General features: G+C 46.4%; 1 protein-coding gene across 2 annotated transcripts in view; it reads left to right on the top strand.

The window, feature by feature from the left end:
• The window catches only part of LOC134909212 (protein IWS1 homolog), a 236963-nt gene that overhangs the window by 135394 nt on the left and 83105 nt on the right, over positions 1-18464 (top strand). For both annotated transcript variants that reach the window (XM_063915863.1, XM_063915864.1), the window contains exon 10: positions 2628-2745. In XM_063915863.1, coding sequence (XP_063771933.1) covers positions 2628-2745 — 118 coding nt within the window. The remainder of the gene's footprint in view (positions 1-2627; positions 2746-18464) is intronic.

The following is an 18464-nucleotide window of genomic DNA, read 5'->3' as shown; positions in this document are numbered from 1 at the left end:
GGATGCCAGCCTGAAAGGCTGGGGAGCAGTCACACAAGGAAAAAATTTCCAGGGAGTGTGATCAAGTCTGGAGACTTCTCTCCACATAAATATACTGGAGCTAAGAGCAATTTACAATGCTCTAAGCTTAGCAAGACCTCTGCTTCAAGGTCAGCCGGTATTGATCCAGTGGGACAACATCACGGCAGTCGCCCACGTAAACAGACAGGGCGGCACAAGAAGCAGGAGGTCAATGGCAGAAACTGCAAGGATTCTTCGCTGGGCGGAAAATCATGTGATAGCACTGTCAGCAGTGTTCATTCCGGGAGTGGACAACTGGGAAGCAGACTTCCTCAGCACGACCTCCACCCGGGAGAATGGGGACTTCATCGGGAAGTCTTCCACATGATTGTGAACCGTTGGAAAAGACCAAAGGTGGACATGATGGCGTCCCACCTGAACAAAAAACTGGACAGGTATTGCGCCAGGTCAAGAGACCCTCAGGCAATAGCTGTGGACGTTCTGGTAACACCGTGGGTGTACCAGTCGGTGTATGTGTTCCCTCCTCTGCTTCTCATACCTAAGGTACTGAGAATTATAAGACGTAGATGAGTAAGAACTATACTCGTGGCTCCGGATTGGCCAAGAAGGACTTGGTACCCGGAACTTCAAGAGATGCTCACAGAGGACTCATGGCCTCTGCCGCTAAGAAGGGACTTGCTTCAGCAAGTACCATGTCTGTTCCAAGACTTACCGCGGCTGCGTTTGACGGCATGGCGGTTGAACGCCGGATCCTAAGGGAAAAAGGCATTCCGGAAGAGGTCATTCCTACCCTGGTCAAAGCCAGGAAGGAGGTGACCGCACAACATTATCACCACATGTGGCGAAAATATGTTGCGTGGTGTGAGGCCAGGAAGGCCCCACGAAGAAATTTCAACTCGGTCGATTCCTGCATTTCCTGCAAACAGGAGTGTCTATGGGCCTAAAATTGGGGTCCATTAAGGTTCAAATTTCGGCCCTGTCGATTTTCTTCCAGAAAGAATTGGCTTCAGTTCCTGAAGTCCAGAAGTTTGTCAAGGGAGTAATGCATATACAACCCCCTTTTGTGCCTCCAGTGGCACTGTGGGATCTCAACGTAGTTCTGGGATTCCTCAAATCACATTGGTTTAAACCGCTCAAATCTGTGGATTTGAAATATCTCACATGGAAAGTGACCATGATGTTGGCCCTGGCCTCGGCCAGGCGAGTGTCAGAATTGGCGGCTTTGTCTCACAAAAGCCCATATCTGATTGTCCATTCGGACAGGGCAGAGCTGCGGACTCGTCCCCAGTTTCTCCCTAAGGTGGTGTCAGCGTTTCACCTGAACCAGCTTATTGTGGTACCTGCGGCTACTAGGGACTTGGAGGACTCCAAGTTGCTAGATGTTGTCAGGGCCCTGAAAATATAGGTTTCCAGGACGGCTGGAGTCAGGAAAACTGACTTGCTGTTATCCTGTATGCACCCAACAAACTGGGTGCTCTTGCTTCTAAGCAGACGATTGCTAGTTGGATGTGTAGTGCAATTCAGCTTGCACATTCTGTGGCAGGCCTGCCACAGCCAAAATATGTAAATGCCCATTCCACAAGGTAGGTGGGCTCATCTTGGGCGGCTGCCCGAGGGGTCTCGGCTTTACAACTTTGCCGAGCTGCTACTTGGTCAGGGGCACACCCTGGCTGAGGAGGACCTGGAGTTCTCTCACTCGGTGCTGCAGAGTCATCCGCACTCTCCCGCCCGTTTGGGAGCTTTGGTATAATCCCCATGGTCCTGACGGAGTCCCCAGCATCCACTTAGGACGTCAGAGAAAATAAGAATTTACTTACCGATAATTCTATTTCTCGTAGTCCGTAGTGGATGCTGGGCGCCCATCCCAAGTGCGGATTGTCTGCAATACTTGTACATAGTTATTGTTACAAAAATCGGGTTATTATTGTTGTGAGCCATCTTTTCAGAGGCTCCGCTGTTATCATGCTGTTAACTGGGTTCAGATCACAGGTTGTACAGTGTGATTGGTGTGGCTGGTATGAGTCTTACCCGGGATTCAAAATCCTTCCTTATTGTGTACGCTCGTCCGGGCACAGTATCCTAACTGAGGCTTGGAGGAGGGTCATAGGGGGAGGAGCCAGTGCACACCACCTGATCCTAAAGCTTTTACTTTTGTGCCCTGTCTCCTGCGGAGCCGCTATTCCCCATGGTCCTGACGGAGTCCCCAGCATCCACTACGGACTACGAGAAATAGAATTATCGGTAAGTAAATTCTTATTATGTTATATGCCCCCACCCTCTCTTTTCATTTTGTACCCCATAAAATGCTTTTCTCTAATAAAAACTATTGACGTTAAAACTGTAATGGTGGAGTTTGGGAAACTCTGGGCTAGGGGTTGTATAGAGATTGAGGAGTTTCAGATTTTTTATTTTTTTTAGATGTTTTTGAAGCGCCAAAACTCCGGCCTGAAATTTCTATACCATGGTTCCAATGCCTGCTAATGAATATAGAGTGAATAATCTAATGTTCAGCAATAGTCTTGGTTATTTTTTTTCTTTTTGTTTTTCTGTCATATTTATTTGCTCAAATTGATAATTTTAAGTATTTTTACTTTCTTTACCTTTAGCTGCCCAGCGTGAGCCAGGAGACTTTAAAACACAGCGGCATTGGCAGAGCGGTTATGTATTTATACAAACACCCCAAAGAGTCCCGACCCAACAAGGATGTTGCTGGCAAGCTTATTAGTAAGTATCTTATGTGCATTCTGTTAAGTATCCTCATGTGTTAGTATTTTTCCTCCTTTTGCTTTGAGCTGTCTTGGTGCCATAAGCTAATGATGTCTAGAGGAAAGAAAGGGCTACTTACAAAAAATAAAAAAAATAAAAATATATATATATATATATATATATATATATATATATATATATATATATATATATATATATATATATATATATATATATATATATATATATATATATATATATATATATATATATAATTTTTTTTTTTTTTTTTTTTTGATGCTGTGTGCTCGGCACTCACTCTGATAAAATGGTATGTGCTGCGGTGCCCTCCTGGAGGCGAAGACCTCTGGATATAGATGGATGAAGAAGGCGGCACTCAAGCAGACGTGAATTGCAGTAAAAAAGTGGTCAGTTTATTCTGACATGTTTCGGGGTAATCACCCCGTCCTCGGGGTCATCATGACCCTGAGGACGGGGTGATTACCCCGAAACATGTCAGAATAAACTGACCACTTTTTTACTGCAATTCACGTCTGCTTGAGTGCCGCCTTCTTCATCCATATATATATATATATATATATATATTGTGTGTTGTTTAGGCTTTTAACAGGGATGTTGACCATCTCACTTGTACTCTGTTTAATGCTTTTTAATGAGCAGGGTAAGATGTCTCCTCCTGTTCTTTACCAGGAGGTTGAACCCCACTGCAGTTAATTTTTTTTTTACGTGGATGGGGAGGTCGGCTGGGCTTGATGCAGCTGTCAACCATAATCCCTTGCTTAGTGTCTGAGGTAGACAAGTAGCCAGTGGTGTCCTCTATCTAAGGTGTGCTTCCCGGCTTGGCAAGCACGCCAAATCAAACTCCTGCCTCAGCTTCTACACTGCTGCTGTGTCAGTTCTGGCTCTTCTCAGGACAGTCAAAAGTGATGCCAGAGCAGGCCTGTGTGTTCTCTTCCTCACCCTCGATGCCCTAAGGCAGGCATGTCCAAACTGCGGCCCTCCAGCTGTTGAGAAACTACACATCCCAGCATACCCTGACACAGCTTTAGAATTCTCTGACAGCAAAACTGTCAAGGCATACTGGGATATGTAGTTTCACAACAGCTGGAGGGCCGCAGTTTGGACATGCCTGCCCTAAGGAATATGCGTCAAACTCGCGGCCCACAATGCGTACTTTAGTGGCCCAAGTTTACTTTTTTTTTAAAACAATGGAATGTGGCGTGCCACCGCTGGATGAGTGACTGTTAGCCCGTCTGCCGTGATCGGAGCTTAGCTCTGATTGGGCAGCATTCACCGTTCTGTATATGCGCAAGAAGATCGTGATAGAGATGGGTAAATGTCTACAGGGGAGCTGCTGAGCATGCTCGGCTGCCTTTGCAAAGCTCTGCCGCCCCCCTCCCCCCCCCGCCACATCCAGCCTGTTCAGCGCCATTAGCTCTGAAGCCATCACACCATGTATGTGTGTGATAGAAAAACCTCTCTCATCAAAGATGGTAAATTGGGGGGTGCTGGTACAGGGGTTGAACACTGAATGGACACAGGAGGCACAGAGGGCTTGTGGCTGGAGGGGACACAAAGAGCAAGCGGGCATATCAGGGGGCAAGTGGCTGGACTGTGTAGACAGATGGGGGCTGGAAGTGACACATTTTACTCGTTTACGCTATGTATTATAGAAGAGAGGTGACCACACAGTGAGATATAGATATCTTACAGGAATAACACCGCTCACCACCTCACACGGATAGAGGAAAGTGGACTGCACAATGACATATGAGGGGGATTAATACTGCTCCCAGCTCACACTATTAAAGTTGTTTTCTTCCCGATACTTGACATCTCTTTGATAATACTTTATTGTTAGGTTTTGTAATTGCATACAAGACTATTTTTTTTTTTTTTGTGTCCCACACAAGACTTAGACCTTGATTATTCGGCACTGTTGGGATTTTGAGTTTGACATGCCTGCCTTAAGGGGATTGGTTTGGAGGGTATCAATTTTGGATTGATTTGTGGATGAACAGCATGCTGTGTGTTTGGGAGAGTATTATTGTTTGTTACACTTTAATCCTTTCAGTGTTTGTATTGCTGGTCTAAGTTATTATACTTGAGTATGCATTATCTATCATTAGGATTGGTCCTATGGGAACATCCCGATTTAAAAGCTCATCTGTAGCTCTTCTGCTTGCTCAAAATGCAAAATAAAATTTCTAGTGGCACATCAAGACCAGGAAACTCTCTGTGAGGTGGGAGCTCAGGGTCCGGTTTGCTGGAATGGTCACCCAGGACAGTGGGAACGTATTCATAGGGTGCTACTCTTACTGATGTCATGGTCGACTTTTCAAGGCATTTGTCCTCCAACTGTTGGAGAGTCAGGTTCTGCAGATGAGTATGCTCTGTCCCTTTATCTTGCTGCCAGATTTACTAGAGGACCCTCTCAAATGGGTTCAGAGGAGTCAACCTAGGCTTAAGATTTGGCTTGCTCAATACACACAGATGTTCAAGTGTCATCTACTTTGGCCAAGGCCCAAAATGTCAGTGTCCAGGAATCCAGAGTTTGAAAGAGGATCTTGTGGAGGATTCTGACCCTGATTTATCTCAGTTTGATGATAATGTTAATGTGCAGCATGTGGAGACTGTGGTATAGGCAGTTAAGCAAGCTCTTTACATTCAAGACACAGAAGACTCTGAGGCTTTAGATACTATTCTTTTCAAGTGTGATTAAAAACAGTTGGTTACATTTCCAATATCTCATTTTGAAGATCTCCTATATAAAGACTGGGCTCATCCAGATTGGAAGGTTCAGATCTCCTGCAGGTTGTTGTCATTCTGCCCTCCCTAGCTTGCTTAGATTCAAGTAGGAAGCTCCGCATATGGTGAATTCTCCAGTCACTTATTTGTCCTGGTGCTCCCTCACTGAAAAGATTGCACAGACCACAGGTTTTTTTTCCGTTTTTTTTTTTTTTTTATAGGTTCTGCTAAACATCTAATTGTCTGCCTGGGTGAACAAGGTTTCTGAAAAGTGGGCTGATTTATTTGGAGGGCATCCCAGCTCGGAGTTTACTGTGTTAGTGGATCACATTTTGTGAGTTTGCTTCTTACTTTAGTGAGTCAGCTTTGCTCTCTACTCGAGTTTGTGCTCAGCAGTGAGGATGCTGGGGTCCACATTAGTACCATGGGGTATAGATTGGTCCACCAGGAGCCATTGGCACTTTAAGAGTTTGAGAGTGTGGGCTGGCTCCTCCCTCTATGCCCCTCCTACCAGACTCGGTTTAGAAAATGTGCCCGGAGGAGCCGGTCACAGCTAGTGGAGCTCTCCCATGTTTCCCTAGAAAGGTTTTATTTAGAGTTTATTATTTTACAGGGAGGCTGCTGGCAACAGCCTCCCTGCTTCGTGGGACTAAGGGGGGGGGAGTAGTGTCCGCCCTGCGGGGTCTGAGCCACTTACTCCGCTGACAGGAACCTGAGCTCCTGAGGGGTCAGATCGCTCCCCGCCGCAGGGGATGGCTCGCCCCAGCAGCATGCCGCCACCCCCTTGAGACACCGAACCCCTAGCAAGCGGGGGGGGGTCGGTGTGAAGATGGCGGCAGCAGGATAGGAGCGCAGTATTAACTGCGCTCTGGGAGGCTCAGCAGTACATGGTGCGGTGCTGTGAGGGGCGCCCTGAGCCAGCGCTACACCCTACACTAGTCCCAAAGCCTGTCTGGGTCCTCGGATCTCGGCCAGCACTCAATCCTCAGGCCAGTATAATCAGTGGAAGAGCGAGAAGACAGCGCCATTTTGGGCCAAGCTTCTCCTCCTCAGAGCGGACCCAGCAGCGTTAAGCGCCATTTTCCTGCCTGCTCAGAGCTGCGCAGGAGAAACAGGTCCCTCCACAGCACAGCAACTCCAGCTATCTGTAAACGGTACCAGGGGGTTGTAGAAGGGGGGGGAGGTTGAAATATGACTGTGTATCCTATTAAGGTGCACAGTCAGCGCAGACAAGGGGTCTCCCTTTGGTTAGAAGCGCTGTGTGTGGGTTGGCTCCAATCTCTGTGTCTCTCTTCCCATTCTTGGGGGGAAACTGTCTGCCCTCCCCTGTGTGTGTGTGTGTGTGTGTGTGTGTGTGTGTGTGTGTGAGTGTTTGGTGGTCTCCTTTAGCTATGTCCAGGGACACTGTGTCATATGCTGCTGCGGATATGTCCTCCCAGGATGATCCCATTCCATGTAAACAGGATAGCACTGGTTTAGCACAGGTTCCAGCAAGGGAACCTGAGTGGTTTTCCTCTATCAAATCTTGGATTTCTCAGATTCCAGACAGGGTTGCAAGTAATGAATCTGCAACCCAGGTATTACAGAACTCTATGGCAGTATTGCCCGATTCTGGTACCTCCGGACGCTCCGCTATATACCCCCACAAACGTGCACTTGTTCATGTCATGCAAGATGACACGGATACCGATTCTGACACCACAGACGGTAATGGGGATGTGTTGCGGGAGTCTGCCTCTCTTGCAAAGGGGGTGAAATTGATGATAGAGGCTATCAGGGATGTGTTGAATATTGATACCACACCTGAGCAGGTTGAGGAGGCTTTTTTAATTTAAAATAAGAAAGCCTCGCTAACCTTCACTGCGTCAAAGGAATTAAATGCTATATTTGAGAAAGCATGGGGAAACCCTGAGAAAAAAATCCAGATCCCTAAAAGGTTCCAGGTGGCGTTCCTTTTCCCTGAGGCGGATAGGAAAAAATGGGAAACCCGCCAATTGTTGACACATTTGTGTCCAGACTCTCAAAAAAGGTGGTCTTACCTGTTCAGGAATCTACCGCCTTAAAGGAGCCGGCTGATCGTAAAATTGATAATACACTTAAATCAATGTACACCGCTTCAGGGCCATATTACGTCCCACTATTGCTAGTGCATGGATTGCAAAAGCTATAGTAAAGTGGTCAGGCACCTTACTTGAGTATTTGGATACGATGGATAAGGGTGATGTTGAATTGTTTTTTGCGTAACATTCACGATTCAGCAGGTTTTATGGTAGACACAAAGGGGATTTTGAACCGTTCACCTGTGTGGCGCAATGCTGCCCGTCCACTATAAACACCAAAGTAAAAATCACCAGTTTTTACAAAAACAATATGCAATGGGAAAATATGGAGTGGTATCTATCTGTGTACAGGGCGCATAAGATACACTTATCACATAAAGTACATCCCTTATTACTGAGGAAAGGAGGTATCCTTCGTATGGAGGCTTGAGAACTTCTCTGGTTTATTATTCCTCCTCTCGAAGTACCGTGCAGTGATCCCAATGTTCATAAAAGACAAAAGGGAAAGGAAACATATGTGTAGAACAGTTTCACACCACTCTGGATATTTCCACAACTCAGAAAACAGAAGGGCGTACCCCACTCACACAGAAACAAGTGAGTGGAAACCCATAAAGGTATCTTTGGTAAATGGATGTCCTTGTGATATTAAGGTACAAAACTCGGGAGCGTACCAAAACTCACACTGGAGGTACGATGATAAATCACATAAAGGTATCTTTAGAATTTGTCAGATGCGTACCCCAACTTACACAATTTGCAGTTGAAACATACACATAAAGGTATCTTTTATTTCCTAACACCAGTAATATGCGTTCCACAACTCACTGAGTATATGGATAGTCGACTCCTATCAAGGTATCTTTTATCCGAAGTCACGCAAGTTCCAACAGAGACTTAGTCCACACAGGATACACAGGAAAAATAAAAGAAGTTCCTCTTTGTATGTTTAAAAAGGGGAATTTATTTCCGAAATTCCAAAGTGCACCAAAAGTGCTTACAGATAAATTTTGAAAAAAACAAAAAAAATTTTAACTACAAAATTCCAGCAATAAAAACGGATCCAACTTTAGTCATCCAAGGCTACTCACAGTACTGTTTGTTCAACGCGTTTCGGTCTTTAGCAGGACCTTTATCAAGAACTACCTGTACTGTGAGGAGTCTCCATATTTATGATACAAACATCCAATCAATGAGTAGCAGGAAATTACATCGTTAATTGAACACATTGCTCAATTTCTTTAAAAAATTGTCAAATTATATAAATACATCAAACAATAAAACCCCTATGAGCTGTTAAACCCCAATAGAAAAGTCCCAAATGATTTATAAGACTCAAATTCTTAATCTAACCCACGATTGAAAAGAACCGCTAAGGATTGTGGGAAATGTAGTTGAGAAGACTGCACTCCAGTGACCATATAAGGAGTTCCGCCGGAAGTCACGGATACCAACAAACTCAATAAGGAACTAAATGATTTAAATGATTGTACCAAACAGCAAGCCTAAAGAAAGTGGGCAGAAAGTGAATGGGTGGGTAGACCCTTTTTTATATTCCTAACGTGCTCTCCAAGGCGAACTTTCAATGCTCTGGTGGTACGTCCAATGTAAAATAAATTACAGCTGCACTTGATGGCATATATTACGTTTTTGCTATCGCATGTTATAAAATCTTTAATAACATGTTTTTTTACCATTAATCTCAATATTGTCAATTTTTCTTTTCCCTTCACTTTTAATGGATCTGCATCCAATGCAACCTGCATTGGATGCAGATCCATTATCCCATGATCCTCCTGAAAGAAAATGGAGCAGGCGTCGCGTCACTTCCGGTCACCTTCTTTTATGCGGAACCAAGTAGTTGGTTCAACTGGAGGATTCTAAACACTGTTACCGTCTGTGACTTCCGGCGGAACTCCGTATATGGCCGCTGGAGTCCCGCAATTTGACTACATCCCCCACAATCCTTAGCGGTACTCCCCGATCGCGGGTGAGACCGGGATTTACAGTGACATTATGTATTATGTATTTGAGATCTTCCTTCTGCGACCTAGTAGTTCTTTAGGCTTGCTGTTTGGTACAATCATTTAAATCATTTAGTTCCTTATTGAGTTTGTTGGTATCCGTGACTTCCGGCGGAACTCCTTATATGGTCACCGGAGTGCAGTCTTCTCAACTACATTTCCCACAATCCTTAGCGGTTCTTTTCAATCGTGGGTTAGATTAAGAATTTGAGTCTTATAAATCATTTGGGACTTTTCTATTGGGGTTTAACAGCTCATAGGGGTTTTATTGTTTGATGTATTTATATAATTTGACAATTTTTTTAAGAAATTGAGCAATGTATTCAATTAACGATGTAATTTCCTGCTACTCATTGATTGGATGTTTGTATCATAAATATGGAGACTCCTCACAGTACAGGTAGTTCTTGATAAAGGTCCTGCTAAAGACCGAAACGCGTTGAACAAACAGTACTGTGAGTATTCTTGGATGACTAAAGTTGGATCCGTTTTTATTGCTGGAATTTTGTAGTTAAATTGTTTTTTTTTTTTTTTTTTTAATTTATCTGTAAGCACTTTTGGTGCACTTTGGAATTTCGGAAATAAATTCCCCTTTTTAAACATACAAAGAGGAACTTCTTTTATTTTTCCTGTGTATCCTGTGTGGACTAAGTCTCTGTTGGAACTTACGTGACTTCGGATAAAGATACCTTGATAGGAGTCAACTATCCATATACTCAGTGAGTTGTGGTACGCATATTACTGGTGTTAGGAAATAAAAGATACCTTTATGTGTATGTTTCAACTGCAAATTGTGTAAGTTGGGGTACGCATCTGACAAATTCTAAAGATACCTTTATGTGATTTATCATCGTACCCCCAGTGTGAGTTTTGGTACGCTCCCGAGTTTTGTACCTTAATATCACAAGGACATCCATTTACCAAAGATACCTTTATGGGTTTCCACTCACTTGTTTCTGTGCGAGTGGGGTACGCCATTCTGTTTTCTGAGTTGTGGAAATATCCAGAGTGGTGTGAAACTGTTCTACACATTTGTTTCCTTTCCCTTTTGTCTTTTATGAACATTGGGATCACTGCACGGTACTTCGAGAGGAGGAATAATAAACCAGAGAAGTTCTCAAGCCTCCATACGAAGGATACCTCCTTTCCTCAGTAATAAGGCATGTACTTTATGTGATAAGTGTTTCTTATGCGCCCTGTACACAGATACCACTCCAGGTTTTATGGTAGAATCCATGAAAGACCTGGGTTCCTTGGCTGCGGGAATCTCTTCCATGTCTGTTTCAGCTCGTCTGGGATTGTGGCTGCGCCAGTGGTCGGCCGACGCGGAATCCAGGAAAAGTTTGGAGTCCCAACCCTACACAGGTCAGACTCTCTTTGGGGAAGCTTTGGATGCGTGGATATCCACGGCTACAGCGGGTAAGTCTCCGTTTCTTCCCTCAGCTGCACCTGCTCCGAAGAAATCCTTCTCTTCATTAGCATTACAGTCCTTTCGGCCTAACAAGCCTAGAAAGGCCAAACCATCCAATACCTTCTTCCGGGGAGGGCGAGTTAAATCCAAGAAACCTGCTGCTGCAGGTTCCCAGGAACAAAAGCCTGTTTCAGGTACGCCAAAGGCCTCCGCATGACTGTCGACAGCGCAGCCTGGAGGTGGGGCCAGTGGGAGCGAAACTCACGACAGTTCAGTCACGTCTGGGTATCGTCCGGCTTGGATCCCTGGGTGATTATTATTATTATTATTAATATTATTATTATCCTTTATTTAAATGGCGCCACAAGGGTTCCGCAGCGCCCAATTACAGAGTACATAAATAATCAAACAGGATAACAGCAACTTACAGTTGATGACGGTATAGGACAAGTACAGGGTAAATAAACATAGTTACATCAGCAGATGACACTGGAATAAGTACCAGGTGGCAGAAGATTGCTGGAGTTGATGCAGTTGAAGATTATTAAAGTAAGAAAGGATAAGCACATGAGGGAAGAGGGCCCTGCTCGTGATTGCTTACATTCTAAAGGGGAGGGGTAGACAGACAGGGGTGACACAGATGGGGTACATGGAGAGTGTAGAACAGAGGGTTAGGATGAGATTTGGCTGAGTTTGGTGAAGAAGTGGGTCTTGAGAGCCCGTTTGAAGTTTTGTAGAGAGGTGGAGAGTCTGAGGGGGAGAGGTAGGGAATTCCAGAGAAGTGGTGCAGCACCTGAAAAATCTTGGAGGTAGGAGTGGGAGGAGGTGATTCGTAGGCAGGAAAGTCGTCGTGCATTAGCAGAGCGAAGAGGACGTGTGGGAATGTAAAGGGAGATAAGATCAGAGATGTAGATGGGAGAGGAGTGGGTGAGGGCTTTGTAAGCGAGTGTGAGAAGCTTGAAATGGATTCTGAAAGGGAAGGGGAGCCAGTGAAGGTCTAGTAAGAGAGGAGAGGTAGACGTAGTGCGTTTGGTGAGGAAAATGAGCCGGGCAGCAGCATTGAGGATAGATTGGAGTGGGGAGAGGTGTTTGTCAGGAATGCCAGTCAGGGTGATAGATATTGTGTCCCAGGGATACAGGCTGGAATTTCAGAATCTCCCTCCTCGCAGATTTTTCAAATCGGGCTTGCCAGTTTGACTGGCAGAAAGAACTGTACTACAAGAGGCTGTCCAGAAGTTGGTGGAGGCACAGGTCATTGTGCCAGTACCTCATTTGCAAACCACAGGTTACTATTCAAACCTTTTCGTGGTACCGAAACCGGATGGTTCGGTCAGACCCATTCTGAGCCTAAAATCACTGAACCCATTTCTAAAGGAGTTCAAGTTCAAAATGGAGTCTCTCCGGGCGGTGATATCAGGTTTGGAAGAGGGGGAATTCCTGGTATCCCTGGATATCAAGGATGCGTACCTCCACATTCCAATTTGGCTGCCGCATCAGGCTTATCTCCGTTTCGCATTACTGGACTGTCATTTCCAGTTCAGGCCCTGCCATTCGGCATCTCAACAGCACCGAGGGTCTTCGCCAAGGTGATGGCAGAGATGATGTTTCTCCTCCGCAAACGGGGTGAACATCATTCCATATCTGGACGATCTGCTAATAAAGGCATCGTCCAAAGAGAAGCTGTTGCAGTCCATTGTTCTCACAACCCACCTACTCAGACTCCACGGTTGGATTCTGAACCTTCCAAAATCACATTTGGAACCAACCCAGAGGTTGTCTTTTCTGGGGATGATCCTCGACACAGAAGTACAGAGGGTGTTTCTTCCACAGGAAAACGTGTTGGTGATACAAACAATGGTCCGGGATGTCCTAAAGCCAGCCCGGTTGTCGGTTCATCAATGCATTCACCTTTTGGGAAAGATGGTGGCCTCTTACGAGGCTCTCCAGTACGGGAGGTTCCATGCTCGAGCCTTCCAACTGGATCTCATCTACACATACACCAGAGAATTCATCTGTCGCCAAAGGCCAGGATTTCACTCCTCTGGTGGCTCCAATGGCCTCACCTTCTGGAGGGCCGCAGGTTCGGGATTCAGGTCTGGGTCCTAACCACGGATGCAAGTCTTCGGGGCTGTGGCACAGTCACTCAAGGGGAAACCTTCCAAGGAAGGTGGTCAAGTCAGGAAGCCGGCCTGCCGATCAACCTCCTGGAAATAAGAGCCGTCTACAACGGTCTTCTTCAGGCGGCCCATCTTCTAAGAGATCGGGCCATTCGAGTACAGTCGGACAAATGTAACGACGGTGGCTTACATAAACCAACAGGGTGGAACAAAGAGCAAAGCTGAAATGTCAGCGGTGACAAGAATCATCCTCTGGGCAGAAAGACACGCATTGGTGCTCTCGGCAATCTTCATTCTGGGAGTGGACAACTGGGAAGCAGACTTCCTCAGTGGACACGATCTCCATCCAGGGGAGTGGGATCTCCATCCGGAGGTGTTTAAGGAAATAACAGACCTTTGGGGGTTACCCCAAATAGATTTGATGGCCTCTCATCTCAACAAGAAGCTTTGACGCTATTGTACCAGGTCGAGGGACCCACAAGCAATGGCAGTGGACGCCCTGGTGTCTCCGTGGGTGTTCCAGTCGGTGTACTGTTTCCACCACTTCCACTCATTCCAAGAGTTCTAAAGCTTGTAAGGAGAACAAGAGTTCAAGCGATCCTCATTGCTCCAGACTGGCCAAGATGGGCTTGGTACGCGGACCTTCTGAGTCTCTTGCAGGAAGAGCCGAGGCCTCTAATTCTTCGGGAGGACCTGCGGCAGCAGGGGCCGTTTGCCTATCAAGACTTACTGTGGCTCCGTGTGACGGCATGGAAGTTGAGCACCTGATACTTGCTCGGAAGGGCATTCCGAAGAAGATCATTCCTAACCTGATACAGGCTAGGAAAGGGGTAATGCCTAAGCATTACCATCGTCTTTGGAAGAAATATGTCTCTTGGTGTGAGTCCAAGAAGTTCCCTATGGTGGAGTTTCAACTGTGGGACGTTTCCTCCTCTTCCTGCAAGCAGTTGTGGATATGGGCCTGAGTTTGGGATCTGTGAAGGTCCAGATTTCGGCCCTGTCCATTTTTTTCCAGAAACAATTGGCTGCCCTCCCTGAGGTTCAGACCTTTTTGAAGGGAGTTCTGCACATTCAACCTCCCTTTGTACGGCGCCTTGGGACCTTAACGTGGTGTTGCAGTTCCTCCAGTCGGACTGGTTCGAGCCTCTACAGGAGGTCGAGGTCAAATTTCTAACATGAAAGGCGGTCACGGTTTTGGCCTTAGCTTCTGCTAGACGTGTGTTGGAGTTGGGGGCTTTGTCCTGTAAAAGCCCTTACTTGATATTCCACGAAGATGGAGCTGAGCTCCGGACACGTCAGCAGTTTCTTCCAAAGGTTGTGTCGGCATTTCATATCAACCAACCTATTGTGGTGCCAGTGGCTACTGACTCCTCAATTTCGTCAAAGTCCTTGGATGTTTTGAGGGCTTTGAAAATCTCTGTGAAGAGGACTGCTTGTCACAGGAAATTGGACTCTTTGTTTGTCCTGTATGATTCCGAGAAAATTGGGTGTCCTGCTTCAAAGCAGACTATATCTCACTGGATTAGGTTCACTATCCAGCATGCTTATTCTACGGCAGGATTACCGTGTCCAAAATCTGTTAAGGCCCGCTCTACTCGTAAGGTGGGGTCTTCCTGGGTGGCTGCCCGGGGTGTCTCAGCGTTACGTCTTTGCTGAGCCGCAACTTGGTCTGGGTCGAACACGTTTGCTAATTTCTACAAGTTCGATACTTTGGCCTCTGATGATCTGAAGTTCAGTCAATCAGTTTTGCAGGAGCCTCCGCGCTCTCCCTTCCGTTCTGGGAGCTTTGGTACATCCCCATGGTACTAATGTGGTGGACCCCAGCATTCTCTAGGACGTAAGAGAAAATAGGATTTTGGTTACCTACCGGTAAATCCTTTTCTTGTAGTCCATAGAGGATGCTGGGCGCCCGCCCAGCGCTTCGTTTTCCTGCAACCGTTATCTGGTTTAGTACAACTTTGTTTAGTTATGTACTGCATTGTTACTTGGTAAGTAATGTTTCAGCTGTTGCTGAGTTTTTCAAGCTAGTTAGCTTGAGGTGCCTTGTATGTGTGAGCTGGTATGAATCTCGCCACTATCTGTGTTAAATCCTTCTCTCGAAGATGTCTCCACCGGCACAGTTTCTAGACTGAGTCTGGTAGGAGGGGCATAGAGGGAGGAGCCAGCCTACACTGTCAAACACTTAAAGTGCCAATGGCTCCTGGTGGACCCATCTATACCCCATGTTACTAATGTGGACCTCAGCATCCTCTACAGACTACGAGAAAAGGATTTACCGGTAGGTAAACAAAATCCTATTTTCTGCAGCGCTGTATACTGGTATTCCACAGGGAATAACATCGGGGTGTAGAGTTGGATTTTGATACTAGGCACCAACAGGCTAAAGCTTTGGCTGTTCCCAGGATGCACTGCACCGCCTCTAGACACTGGAGCTCAGTTTGTAAGTTGGTGCCTGCCCTGCTTTTTATGAAGAAAGAAGACTTCAAGGGCCGCAGCACAGGTACTGAATTCTGTTTATATCATGTTGACATTCTGTGCTGTGGCTCCATCACCTCCCCTAGCGACGCTGCATACTCCCGCACCCTGGTTGCCGGATACTTGCGGAGACGCTCCGGTCATTTGGCACACATCGCCGCTGCTGCTCTCCTGGATAGTGTGGCCGCACTTCAGGGAGGAGGTAAGAGGGTCCCCCAGGCTCGACCCGCCGAAATCGCGATCCGGTTGCGATCCCAGGAAACGGGGCGTGCAGGGACCCCACTATATCCACCAGGGCAGGGAGCACAGGTCGGATTTACAAAAATCTGTTTGTCTAAGGCTCCATAGTACCCGGTGGTGAAGTCCAGCAGAGGGGATAAGGCGCTGACCTGCAGCCCCTCCCCCAGCTCCAGGCGCCGTCTACAGCAGGTGTTCACGCCCTGGAGCTGCATATCTCTCTCTCCCTCACTCCCTGTCAGCGTTTGGGTGCCATTTCACAGAGCTGCGCTGATCCTGGGACTGCTGGGCACTGTCTCCTCTGTAAAGCCGCCTGTCTCATCAGCGCTGTGCATTTACAGGACACTTAAGCATTCTACATGTCATTTACACAGTGTTTTTTTAAGAACAAGTGCATTAATATATGATTATTTTGTACAAGTATTCAGTGATATACATCCAGTGTTTACTGTGCATTGTTATGTCTGTATACATACATCTCTTTATGTAGTATTACTAGTCCAGTGCAGTTTTATTTTTTTATATGAAATAATTTCTGCCCTGTGACTGTGTGCGCCTATAGCTGCTGTGTGGTTTCTAGTCTGTGTATCACACATATTGTTATCACTATATTCTGTACCCTGGCCGGGCTAAGTGCATCAGGGTCTCATATACTGTATAGTGTCCCACAGGATATACTGTTTTGTATTTTTCACTGTGTGTTTCAGTCACCTCACACCACTTAAATCCTCTACTTGTGTTCTGCATTTGCGGTCATAACACAGTTGGTTATTTGCTGGTAGTGTGTTTGTCGGCTATATTGTACTGTTACGCCCTAAGGCTACATTCCCAATAATGTCTGCTACACAGGGCGGGAAGGCCGCAGACGCTCCTGCATCATGCAGTGCTGCCGTCATGGTTTTACCTGAGGAAAAGATTTCAGCTGAGGGTTCAGGTACAGGGTGTTCTGCACCTTCCAGCCAGCCCACAGCACCTGTGGCAAATCAAGACCCACCTTGGGCTACTTTTTCAAATATGCTGACTATGCTTGTAACATGACTTACGCCCCCTGTGGGACCTCCTGTGCCATTACAGCCACATATTGTCCCTGTAGTTAATCCACCATGGGCGGATACTCTGTCAACTCGGTTACAGCAACTGAATCATTCCTTGGTTTAACAGAAACCTATCCCTCGCCCTACTGGGACCAAGGGATCATCTAAGCGGGCCATTTCTTCCTCACAATCCACTTATAATGTCGGATGATTCTTCAGATGAGGATGGGGAATATATTGATCCATCAGACGCTGATACAGCTGCTGCTGATGAGAAATCTACAACACAGGTTGATGTTCCTGAGCTCGTGGTGGCTATTGAGCTGATTCTTCAGATTGATGATGAAATTGATCCTCCTGATACGTCTAATGGTGTGTACACACGGCGAGATTTTTTCTTACAATTTTGACTACAGTATATAGTCAAAATCGTAAGCAAAGTTAGAGCAGATCGCAAGGTTAAAGTCACCTTGCGATCCCGATTCGATGCCGATGCGCGGTCGGCATCGCAAGAATAGATTGTGCAGGCAAGTCAATTTTGACTATCTCTATAGAAGAGTCAAAATCGCACACAGTCAGAATCGCAAGCAGATAATGAGTGTGCTTGCGATACTATGTGCCGACCTGGCCCCTGTCGCATAGTGAGAATCGGGCATAGCCCGAATCTCACCGTTTGTATGGGCCTTTTAGAAACCTGATAAGTTCAAACGTCAGAAGGTTGCTAAAGTTGTTTTACCACATTCTGACCCTTTAATTGACATGCGTCGGGAATCCTGGTCGTCTTCAGGAAATAAATTTTCCCTGTCTAAAAAGGTGCTAGCTCATTATCCTATCCCTGCGGAGTTGAGTAACAATTGGAAAACCCCACCACCGGTGGACTCACATGTAGCCCGTCTTGTGGTGTCATCTACTCTGCCTATCACCACCGTCACCTCTCTGAAGGAACCGACGGATAAGCGCGTGGAGGGTTGCTTGAAGTCTATTTACACTCTTACAGGTGCTGTTCATAGACCCACTATGGCAGCCTCTTGGGCTGCTAAAGGAATTGAAGCATGGATTCAAGCAATCGAGGAAGAGCTACCTCTGAATTTTTCTGACACTGCCAGACAATATCTGTCGTATATTACCACAGCCTCCCACTATATTCAGGAGGCGGCCTTTGATGGCAGCCAAGGCATCTATTACGTCTATACTGGCTCGCGGGATTCTGTGGTTACGGTCCTGGTCGATGGACCTGGACTCTAAGAAGACCTTGGAGGTGCTACCTTTTAAGAGAGATATACTATTTGGGGAGGATCTGAACAAGATTGTGACTGACTTGGCGTCGCCCAAGACTGCGTTTCTCCCAAATACTAATCCTTCGGCTCCGAGGCGAAGAGTACCATTCCTTTCGACCTCCAGGTAAAGCAAAGGGTCATGCGTACCCGAGACAGGCTTGCACTTCCAAAACCTCTAAGCCGAAGCCTAAACTTTCTTGGGCCGCCCGTCGGCCTGCTTCCAAACCAGACAAGACTGCTGCATGACGTGGCGGGCCTCCCCCTGGGGGTCCCCAGGGTGGGAGGCCGACTTCTGCAGTTCGCCCAGGTATGGTTAAAGACGCCTGGGTGCAG

This window comes from Pseudophryne corroboree, chromosome 4 (assembly GCF_028390025.1).
Source record: "Pseudophryne corroboree isolate aPseCor3 chromosome 4, aPseCor3.hap2, whole genome shotgun sequence".
NCBI classification, from domain to species: Eukaryota; Metazoa; Chordata; class Amphibia; order Anura; family Myobatrachidae; genus Pseudophryne; species Pseudophryne corroboree.
This window is presented reverse-complemented; position numbering and strand designations above follow the sequence as displayed.